Source organism: Lepisosteus platostomus, chromosome 23 (assembly GCF_059453375.1).
Source record: "Lepisosteus platostomus isolate fLepPlt1 chromosome 23, fLepPlt1.hap1, whole genome shotgun sequence".
In the NCBI taxonomy this organism is placed as follows: domain Eukaryota; kingdom Metazoa; phylum Chordata; class Actinopteri; order Semionotiformes; family Lepisosteidae; genus Lepisosteus; species Lepisosteus platostomus.
Window position 1 is genome coordinate 6,996,624 of NC_142633.1, and position 12,034 is coordinate 7,008,657.

At 38.1% G+C, this 12,034-nt stretch overlaps 1 protein-coding gene across 14 annotated transcripts in view; it reads right to left on the minus strand.

Annotated features, from left to right (window-relative positions):
• Nucleotides 1-12,034, minus strand: part of hspg2 (heparan sulfate proteoglycan 2) — a 226,727-nt gene that overhangs the window by 54,434 nt on the left and 160,259 nt on the right. For 13 of the 14 annotated variants that reach the window (XM_088617229.1, XM_088617225.1, XM_088617231.1 and 10 more), the window contains one exon: nt 3,298-3,357. The exons of the other annotated variant lie outside the window; for it this stretch is intronic. In XM_088617229.1, coding sequence (XP_088473355.1) covers nt 3,298-3,357 — 60 coding nt within the window. The remainder of the gene's footprint in view (nt 1-3,297; nt 3,358-12,034) is intronic. 14 annotated transcript variants of the gene reach the window in all.

The following is a 12,034-nucleotide window of genomic DNA, read 5'->3' on the forward strand; positions in this document are numbered from 1 at the left end:
GATGTGAAAATATGACTGTTGCGAAACATTGCTCATTCCAGTGTCATTGAGGGTCTGCCTGGTGGTTTCCAAACAGGAACACATTCCACTGTTCTGTTAGGAAACTATAACCTGGTACTGTTGTCTACTGTAATGTATAGGAAGCTCACTATCCTACCAGCTATGCCTTCAATACACATTAGAATCAAATTGAATTTCTCCATGTACTCCTGCAGTCCATATTTCTTAAATAACAGATGAATAATTCAGAATGGAACAAAGATGCTTCTGTTTTAGATACGTTATTTTCCTGTATTTGCCTCAATCCCTTCAAAGTGTTTTATATTGTAGAGTGTATTTACGCTGTGTGAGATACTACAAATCCTGCAACCATAAGCAACTTTCTTCTAGAACACTTCATATCCAAGTATCAATGATCTTTTACTTTAAATTGCAAAATATTTAAGATTACTGAAATCTTTCAACAAGGCTCTTCTATCTATAATAAATTAAACAATTTTAAAATACATCCACTTTAGAAATGAATAATTTGTATAAATTACTGCAATATTTACCGCTACCTCATATACTGTATGCTGAAAGCAAAACAAACACAACAGATACTGTTGGTTCCAACGATCATTTGCGGCATTGTGAATGCTTCTCATAAATATACAGTATACAGTAACTTGGTACACATGAACTTTGCAGCAATCAGGCTCTGTATGGTACCTGTGAAATTCATGTCAGTGTTGAGTTTGGCAACACACACAAAACTAGCCAAGGTGCTACAACATAATGATGAAGGTTTCAGGCAACAGATTGTCAGGGTAAAATCTATTAAATGTAAATTACTCGTCAATATATTTTTTTGGGTTTGGTCAAACATTAAGACCCGAGTGATTTCTAGCCACGGCCTGACTGTGGACGACTGTAGCCAGAGGTTGTGCCCCTGCTTGGCACAAATCCCTCTATGCAGACAACACAGATCAGACCCAGCAGCAGGGCTTTGGCAGAAAGCAGGGGCAGCACATTCTGTCCCAGCTTGGCAGGCTTTTGAGCCCCATCCTGAAAGCCATGTGATCACAGGGTGACAGATTCTCTGGTAGTGGGAAACAAGCCACCTTTCAGACAGCATAGAGTTCTAGGACATTAGTCACCCTGAGGGACAGTTCGTTAAAAAAAATTATACTGGTAACATTTTTCTGAAACTCTGATCATGGTATCTGAACATTTTCAAGTCACACACACAAAAACATGGCTGTCTGTCAGGGTAGCTAGTTTGATTTTAAAAATCAGCGGGGTGTTACAATCCAATGACAGAATTTAACAGCGGCTCTAGTGTCTGTCTCCATTTGAACATGAAAATTGCTAAAGGGAGGTTCAGCCATTTTGGGGTCATGACTCCTCTTGCTTCTGGTAAAGATTCCAAATGAGCTTCAATGAGCTTCAATGAGCCCATTCTGTTCAATAACTGAACTTAGTATGGATGAAATGTGTTGGCACAGGATGCTATATAGAGACGAATTCAAGTCAATCATGAGATCTGTCAGATGGAATAAACCCAAGCTTAGTTCCCACCTGATCTTTAAAGGTTTAGTTCCAATAGCATGGGAATGTGAAGGAAAGTTGGAAGAAGGCCAATCATGAACACACTATGATAGCCCAGAGTGCTGAAATAAGATTTGACTTAAGGAAAAATAATAGAGTGTGGCACAGCATGATGTTTGAAGCACTATAGAAGACCAAAAGCTGGAATAAAAAGCTTTACCCTCATGAAACCAAGCAAAATACTGTGCTAATAGTAAACAGGAGCTTCCTTTAGCTGTGCAATGGACTCTTACATGGCCAGATGCTTTCAAATTGAAAAGAAACAGCTCTAAGTATGATGGAATCAAAGAGACTGTACAGGAAGAACACTCGTTTTTTTCGGAAGAACAGGCACATTTTTGGAGAAACATAAGCATTACTTTTTGTTTTTAATTCTAGTGAATGAAATATGTGGAGGAAGTGTAAACCAATTTCAAAAAGATCTCTCTTTCCAGGATTTACACTCAATCTGGAAAGGACTGATTACAAACCTACTCAATTTGCAAACGATAAGTTTCCTCAAAAAGCCCCTCCATGGCTCAAAGCACTGATAAACTATATTGGCCACCTCATGTCCTGTTTTTGAATCTTGTTAATTCAGTAGCAACAAGAGGAAACCATTGAATTTTGGAAGCCTCTGTGAAGGCGTCTCAGTTCAAACCAAACTCTTCTGTCAGGATTCCAGTAAATGGTCTTTACAGTTGAGGACTGTTCATGAACTGTTCCATAAAGTCTTCACTTTAAGATAGAACTCAGATCCTGTGGCAAAATACCAGTACTTGTGTAGTAGTTGACTCCAAATACAAACCTCTGCAACAGTTCTCAGCGTTGGGTTGACTTGCCATGTAACAGTCATGCACAGCTCAAAGAATGGTCCTGTATAAATGAGCATGCATTGCGTTCCTACACCATGTGACCGATAAGGCCATGAGCTATGACAAAGGCACTTTAATGCTAATGTACACCCTGGAATCAAAAAGGACATCTCATACACAAACAATTGCTTGTCATATCATTATTACAGGACTCTGATCTCTTCCAGTCAATCTAGGTGAAGATTTTTGGTACATTTTAGTCAATATTTACATGGCAACTGGCAAGGTCATCATGTCAGCTATAGTGGTTGTAATAGAAGAAAATTACCCAGGCCTTAAGTTACGATGCCTTACCTAACTTATTCATATCATTTATAGAAATCTTATTACGCAGTGTGCACATACAATTTAGACCTGTAATTTTCAGTTTTATCTCTCTCTACAAATGCTGGATAAATACAGGCTTCTGGGAAATAAATCCCATTCTTACCATAGACTATTTTCATATGTAACATGGTTTGTAGTTATTTGTGAACATTCTTTTAGATCATTTTAATTTTCAGTCTGTGTTTTTGTACTTTTGGTGCATAAACCCAGAATTATATACATACATAAATTATATAGCAATTTTCAAGTATAGAAAACTAGTCATGACACCAGGTCTTGTAAATCTTTCTAAGTTTTTATCTTTTTATACTTAAAGCCCAATTGAAACAGTACCTGTGACTTCTGCTTTCAGGCAACTGTCTCCGAAGGCACTTCAACATTGGTTTCTGTGTAGTGCGGCGTACATTAGCATTAAACCCTTCTGGGACCCATGCTGAAGAGTTCACTCCACACAAAGAAATAAAAAGAAATGGGGGCATGCTTGAGAGTAGGGAGGATCTTCAAAGATGAAGCCGTGCTGACTTACGCGGTCTATGTCCTTCAAACATTTCATAGGCTGTGTAAAACATCTGTGTCTTTGAGGCCTCTGTGAACGAGTGACAAGTCTTTCAATGAAATGTGACAGAAGTGACCAAAGTCATCGGGGCAGCTGGCCAATCAAGCCCTGGCATCCATGGTAACTCCTAGGTTAGGGTGGCGGCCAAATTGGAAACAATGGCATCCCAGCATGCCTTGCCAATTAGGCCTTCCCTTTCCTCCCTTGTTTTGTCTTATTGGTTTTCCAAATGATACACACAATGAAGCAAGTACTTCCAAGCAACATACAGTGTAGAGATGGAAGGAACTATTGATAAAGAACAAGGAAAAGATTCAGTAATGAAAAAAAACAAACATTTTTTGAAGAGGAAACTCAGATAAAGCTTCACACGCAAATTGGGCTTTGCAGCAGGGAGTTACAGTATGACTTTTCTTTTCATAGTATCTTCTGGAATTTGGAGCAACTAAGTTTGAAGAAGACTTAATGTATCTGCTAAAGTCACGGACAGCTTTGACAGGATTTGGAGTTTTCCCTAAACTTTTAAGCCAGAACTTTCTGGAATCTTAAAAGCCAAGGTTGTCAGGGCAACGAGGGTTTACAGCACAGGCTGTGTCCTGGGCAGAGAAAGACATTTCAAAATACAAGGGTGATGTAACAAATTCCCTGGATCATTATAAAATGCTATCATCAGAGGGGGCAAACATTTTGATTAGCTCAGTGCAGCACTGATCTGCCTTCAGTCCTCTGTTTGCTGGAAGCACTTTGAGACTGAGCCTGAAACTTGCTGTAGGTTCAGCTTTGCATTGCACAAATAACAGGGTGCCTTAATCCACCAACAATGTCATGAAAGTTATAGTGGTGAGCTGAGGTGACTGACAATCCCTAAAACCAATTTCTGTGTAAAACTAAACAAACAAACAAACAAAAAAAATTATACTGAACGTGAAAAGCAAGGCACTCAAAAACCCAATCTGACATGTATGTACTGCGCACTCTCCTGGAGCTCAACTGGTTAAATGTTTTTTGAGCCCAAGATCTGATGAAAGTCCAGGCCACTGTTGGAAACCTTTACTGTGCTCAAGCCAGCCTGCATTCTGTGATACAAGCAGTTAGCTAAGTGGTACACATCCAGACATTGCTGAGGAAAAGTAGAGAGGACACAGTAAAAAAAAGACACTGGTAAAGACTGTGAAACAGCACTGCTTTTGTGGTAGAAGAGGAAAACCAATATGACTGCAGACAGAGTGCAGGGAACATGCTGAATCCATATACTGTACATTGTGCAGTTACAATACCAGCCGGAATAAAAGTTGAGTGTACAAGGCAGCTCAATACACAATTGTAAAGGAAACAAGAATTAATATACATTAATTCATTAATACATGAGTGCACATTATACAGGGGGAATCAGAGGCAGGCGTTCCCTAGTTTTAACCAAAGCCTGGCATGGTTTAACATCAGTTATCAGTCTTACAAAGATTGACATTCCTATAAATATTTCTTTGGTTTATAGTAGATGCTGGCAAAAAAAAAAACCTTTCTTTTCAAAACTCCACAAATGACCTATTTTCAATTAGTCACGGCTTTGAAAATTACAAACTTTAATGCTGCCCTTACATTCAAACTTTTGTCCATCCACCTCATTATATACAGTAAGTGGATATGCAGGTAAATGCTTTTCTGTGTTAACGGTACATTTGGATGCCAGGCGTCTACACTAGATGAGACGAAATTGTGTGATTACATGGTGGAGTGATGAAATATTAAATACACCATCCTCATTTATCATGAAACCCATTTTTTTCTAACAAGTCCTGTATGCCCCCTTAATTGTTCATGTGTATTTACTTACACATGTAAGCCTGGAAAGGAAATTATGTTGGTTGACCATTTTATTCACCGGTTTTTCATTACATTTCCATTAAAAAGGGCTCATTAAAGCCCCTCTTAAACAAAACGTAATCTTACAGTATACTTAGCACAACAGGCTTATAAAGAAATCACAACATGTCAAGATTTTTGCAAAATGGGAAAGAAATTCAACTTACCTTCTCCCAAAGACATACATTTAATGTCTGGGCTTTTAGACACATATTAAAAAAAGTAGAAAGACATTTTTACCCAGAAATAGGTGGGTGTTTTTTTGTATTGTATGCACTGGGCTGAGATGTTTTTTGAACAGTATTCTGATTATTCTCAGAGAAAGCACTACTCTTTTGACCAGAGCACTGTCAATCAGTGTATTGCTAGTTTGCAGTTCTGCTGTGGGTAAAAACATTTAGCAGACAAACATCCTTTGCTGTAAAAACCCTGCCCTGGCAGAATAAAGTGATCTATTTCACCCATCATTTACACTGAACATTGACCATGACCTTTTTAACATTTTCTGTGTCAGTCAGTTCAGATGCTCCTGATGTACTCCCAGTTCAACATGCACAGGGAAACATGAGACTAGGAACGCGTTTTTGGTGAAGCTTACTAGTTTACATTTAAATTTGTGACAACTGTGATTGCTCAATCGCATCTATTCTTCCAGTTGGTAAACTTGATGACCCCGCAGGGTAAATTGGGCCCAGAAAGAGGTGTTTCACTGCGGATTGAGCAAAGTCTAAGCATGTTAGATCAGTGCCTGCTGGAAGAATTAGAAAAGAAGTTCCAATTTATACCACATTCTACTCCTATTTTTACATGCTAAAAAAACAGATTTAAAGAGAACAGTTACATCAGCTAAACGCAAAAAGCTATTTATTACTGTTTATTTTCATGTTCATCCATTACTGACGTTTTCAGCTCTTGTTTCCCCATGCAGGCTATCTTGTGCTGTCTGTTACCTTTGAACCGAAGACCCATCAGGGCCCTGTGAGTTTCTGTCCATGAGTGAAAACAGCCTTTTCCAAGGCAGGGAATTAAAATCGGGGATAAAAAGAGGAAACATTGAAGTGGCAGCCACATGCATGCAGGTTAGTATAGGACACGTATGTAAAGGCTTTACTTTGAGAGATTTTGTATTTACTTGACCATTTTATTTCTTTGTGGAAAATGGGATTCCTAGTATATCTCTGCAACGGAACAGCTCTCCACTGGTTTTGTCTTCCTAAAAAGCCTGATATGAAATAAAGCTGAAGCTAGGAGGATTATGTTTTTGAAGCAATACAATTTTTTTAATACAACATAGAAGGCTCTCCATTCCCACAGTTCTGAACACTAAAGTGCAACAAAATACACTGCAGTAGTATCTAGATGATGTAAGAGACAATTAATCTTGAAACTGTGCTTGCTAATACAAATTGGAACATTTCACATCATTGGATAAAACATTGTGTCAGCGCTGGTCCTTTTTACATATTCAGTTTGTATAAAGCATTGGCATTTAAAATATCCCTAGCTTTCACAACACATTAATTGTGTAAAATCACCTTGCTGAACAGCAGACATACAACTCTTGTTGCCTTAATGTTATCTAAGAATACACAGTTTTCACTCAGTCTTGATTGATTCCCCAGAAGGTATTTTTATGGCAAAAGATAATTTTTTAAAAACAATAGCTTTAATCCTGAAAATACAGTACATTTCTTACATATAGGAATGTTTTCTACCTGTTTCCAATTTCTTGCAGGTGTACTATTGTCTATGTGCAAACCTAATTTTGCTTAGACCTTTAAACCAGAGACAGTGTACAGTAGTTTACAGTAGACATGTATGTAAATAAGATTCACAGTTTACATAAATAAAATTCATAATAATGTATTCCAAACATAATACACAACAAAGCTGGGAGGCGCAACTCCAGTCCCTGGGGCCAGAAGGTTTCTGGTTATCCTTTCTCCTGAGCTCTTCATGACCTAATTGAACTCGCTTAATTAGATAAGCTGAAGCCTTTCCTCAATCTTAAGGAACGTTAGATATAAAATAAAAAGATCTAAAAAACCTGCTGGATAGCAGCCCCTTGAGAACCAGAGTTGAGCTCCCTTGCAGGTTTAAATGCAAAAAGAAAGATCTACAATCTTCAGTTTTCACCAGATAACTGTGAAAACGACAAAAGCACCTCTGTAAAACACTGCAAGAAAAACACTGGCTACAAAATAAAATAACCATCTGAAAGTTAACTTACATGAAATACAAAATGAGTCTATCATACTGGAGGAGACTGTAGTATCAATGGAGCATTATACTGTAGCTACAGTATGTGCATTTGGTTTTGAGAATCACCAGTATAAGTGCAAGGCTATAAAGGAATTTATTAACAAAAGTTAAATCTCCATATTTAAACTGATTTTTTAATGTTTTTAGGTAAGAACATGTCAAACAATGATGACTTTTCATGTCAAGTAATGATGACTGTCATTTATTTTGCATTTATCTGATGTTTTTGTTGTGCTTGGATGACTTACTGTAGCATTACTTTGTGTGTGCAGTCACAAAGTCAACCATGCCAATACTGAAATCATGCCCTGCTTCAAGGTTCATGTATGCAAGTGACAAAACTTCGTCTTTATTTGGAAATAAATGTATTACCCCATGTATATGTGTAAGTGTGTGTGGCTACACATTGAACACTTTGATATTGACATTGAACTGGTGACAGAAATTCCAGTCACACCTGCCCATACGTTTTAAGAGTTCAAAGCTAACAATGAAAAATGCTAACTCAGATGATGAAAGAATTATCTTTCAAATTCACTGTCACCATCTGCCCTCACTTGTATCTTCAGCAGCTGGAGCTTTAAGAGACTCCAAGAACTTAAATTCACACTGAGGACAGCAGGTCTGTCTGTTGCCCCCTGCTATGGAATTTGCTACATACTGCAATGAGTCAGAAGGTGCTGACTTCAACCTCCCAAAGATCTCCCCCTTTGGAATGGCATTCTGACTTTGTTAATGTACTTTGGAGGTCAGGTCTTCTCAAGGAACACTACATAAATCAACATTGTATAATGAATTAATAGACATCAAGAGGAACAACAAATAGTGCTTTATACTAGTATTCCACATATGCTGGTGGATGTCTTTTAGGTTGTGACTGAAAATTCAAATAAATCTATTTTTACTTATTACTTATTATTACTTATTTCAGAAGGTTGACTATAAGTTATCATTGTCCAAAATTGATGCTCATACAGTTTATATGAAATGTTGAGTTAATATTCTATTTGTGCTATACAAACCCTGTGATTATAACTACTTCATCCTTTTGTTTTTTATGTAAATCATATCAATGTACAGTAAACATGAACAAAAAAGAAAACAGCTTAGTATACTTTAATCCACATCAAATAAAAATATCTGAGAGACCTTCAATTGCATCATTGTTTGACTTTCAAACAGAGACACACGATAATTACTTAATTACTGTACATACTAAATAAAATGACAAAGGAATGCTGAACCAAATGTTCTTTTTGGTATAGGTTTTCACTGTGTTTGATATGCAAGGCAAAAATAATTGTAATTTTGAAGGAATAAAATGTGTAAACTGATTAAATATAACATCTCCATCAGTTTCTATCAGCTATATTTAAGTGAAACAGTTGTGAACATTTACGTTTGTAAGATTTATAATTCAGTGAGTATACACAGTGGTATAAACCTTTAGGATAGCTATAAAATACTTTAAACCAAAATTATTTTTGAGGTTGTGACATTTAATTTCCCTCTGAAAAGGCTTGAGTTGAATGGGGGAAGATGATACTGTTTATAGTAGTATCCATTACCAATTCTTGATACAATTGTTTGAGGAACATGCCTGTACTTTCTCTTTGCATTTATCACATCCTGATTATTTTTTTTACATTTATAAGACCACAGAGACTAGATTGTGGTCTGCCTGATGTCACTCACACCCACCAAATATTTCAAAAACTGAAATCACATCCTTCTGTCTGCAGGGGCCCAGTTAATTTTTAATACTTTTTGTGGACCAGTTTGATGAGGTCTTTTAGTGGTTTGGCTAGTAAGTGGGGAAGTCGGACACTTCAACAGTATTTGAGTAATGAAAGGAAAAATTACAGGCCCTTTTTAAAAGGATGGGGGCGACAAGCAGTGATATATAAGCAAATCTGTACTTTTGATAACCCATCTGTGTGTTTTTAATGACCTGTCCCTATGTGAAGAGTTTCAGAAAAAGGCATAAACATAGTTTATGATGATTCTAGCAGTTGCGTCATCAATAGCACCACTGTTTCATTTATACAGTTTAATCTGTGGCTTTGGGTTTGAACAACAAAGCAAGCTGAAGGCAGCAGCATCACAAATTCATCAGGTCTTGTCAGAACCACCGGGAGTAAAGTTGTTACAGGCAGTGAATCCCTACCAAAGCAAAATGAGCTAATTAACAATTATATGGAAGGTTCTGAGCACCTTAAATAGAACACCTCATCAGCCACGACACCCCCCGTACACTGTACCAGTGTGCCATGGAAAGTTCTGGGCCTTTTGGAAAAGGCGGGGAAATACTTCTAAGGGATGTGAAAAAAGACTCCAAATACCCACACCCAGATAGAAAAGAAGCAGCAAGTGGAGAAACAAGTAAAGAATGACCTACAACTGCCTCTAGGCCACCACATGTTAACACACACATCAAGAGAGGCGACTAGAAATACAGAAAAACTAAGACTCAAGAAACAAACTGCATTTTGTGGAAATCTTCAAGTGTTTTGTTTGGTAGCACTAATCTAAGCACAGGCCCGTGCTTTCTCCATGTGCTACAACCTGGCCGTTTGGACACAAGTTGACATCCTTACTCTGTTTACTCCAATACACTGAGTATACAGTCCGCGTGTCATTTTGACCGGCTCTTTTGCTCAGCTGACTTTTGTTCAAAGGCGTACAGTGCTGAAAACATGTTTGTGAACCCCTTAGGATTTTCACCTAAAATGCTATTAGATCTTGATCTAAGTCCTAATAATATATAATGTTAACTCTATTAAATAAAAAACACAAAACGAGTGTGAAGTCACATGGTGCGGCCATCACAAACAGAACAGAATGCAGACGTGGCCATAGTGACGGACCTGTCTATCACAGCCTGCTGGGGAGCTTTTCGCCACACTGTTTTTCTGTCTTTCCCCCTTTTCTCTCAGAGAATGGTGCTGTCAAACACCCCCTTATTAGATTAACTGGGACACAAGGCCTAACTAATGTTTTCCGACATTCACTCCGACCAAATTTGTATACTCTTAACTTCTGAATCCTGGGCTCGCACACTCTCAGGCTCGGAGTCCGGTAGTCAAGACTCATTGCTCTCTTTGTCATCACATATCTCAAACGATATCTCATTCATACACATACGACTTGGTCTTTCAATAACATTGAGAACAACCTCAATAAACTTCAATAACATCAATGATACCCTCGCCCATCAGGATAACTCACTTCTCTGCTTGTGTCCCTTGACCTCATCTGCGGACCGGGGCGGATGAACATGACCAGCCACCTCTCTCATACTAGACCTTTTCAGGAAAGAGCAGTGGAAAACCCTTGACTCAGTCCTTCCTGGTTGGCTAGATCCACTCTACTGCCTTCATTACCTTACCTACATACTGACGCAACTACAACAGCAGATGATACTTTCCAGGAGCCTTCCTCAAGCTGTACAGGTCCCAGGGTGGCAAAGCAGCCCCAAACCATGATGCTCTCACCCCCTTGCTTGAGTGTGGGATGAGGTTCTTCTGTTCGAAAGCAGCGTTTGGTTGTTCGTTCATTGTGGCCAAAGAGTTCTACCTTTTATTTGTCTGTCCAGAGAACATTGTTGCAGAAGCCCTGTGGATCATCTGTGTGCTTGCTGGAGAACTTCAGATGGGCACCAGCCTATCTTTTTGGGGTGCAGTGGTTTTCTGCTTGCTATACTTCCACGAAACACCATTCTTGTTCAGTCATTTTCTGATAGTCATGTCATGAACCTTCGTCAAGGTGAGGGAGGCATGAAGTTCTTTGGATGTTATTCTGGGCTCCTTTGCAACTTCCCCGATGATTTTCTGGTTTGTTCTCAGAGAGATTTTGCTCCTGGATCGAGTGACTGTTATCGTGAAGACACTGGACGGGTGGATTGGCCCGAAATACTTTGAAATGGTTTTGTAATGATTTCCAGACTAATGGATATTATGATTATTATTAAAATAGATCTTTATCTCAGATCCTCAGAGATTACCTTAGATTGTGGCTTGACTTATTTTCACACACCTGGATGGTGAAGACCAAATTCACATTTTTTTGCTGATCTTTATATGGGGTGGAGCCTTCCAAACTCAGCCTCCAAGATCGACCTACGGTAATTACTGAAACACCCAATTCTAATTATTATCTCAATTGAGCTAATGAAACTAGGGGTTCATTTACCTTTTCATTTCCCCTTTAACTTTAGTTTTCATTGTTTAATTCATACATAATTTTGTATCAAGAGACAATGGCATTGCATGTTTATATAATGACGGGTTTGGTTCAAGAAGGCTATCATGGTAAAACAATGAAAATTCTATTTAAACTGATCTATGGGGTTCACAAACTTCTTCTTGGCACTGTAAAAGTTATATTTTTATTGTCCCAACTTAAACAGAATTGAGCCAGAATTGTTCATGAGAATTCTCGTGTTTTTCTAAAAATTGTAGTTTGCGGATAGTCACAAAATACACCGAGCATCCCCAACACCAGACAGAAGACACAATGAGGACAAACTTATCAATATATTAACTATTGAAAAGTGCGTTACTAAAACAGCTGCAGCTAAATT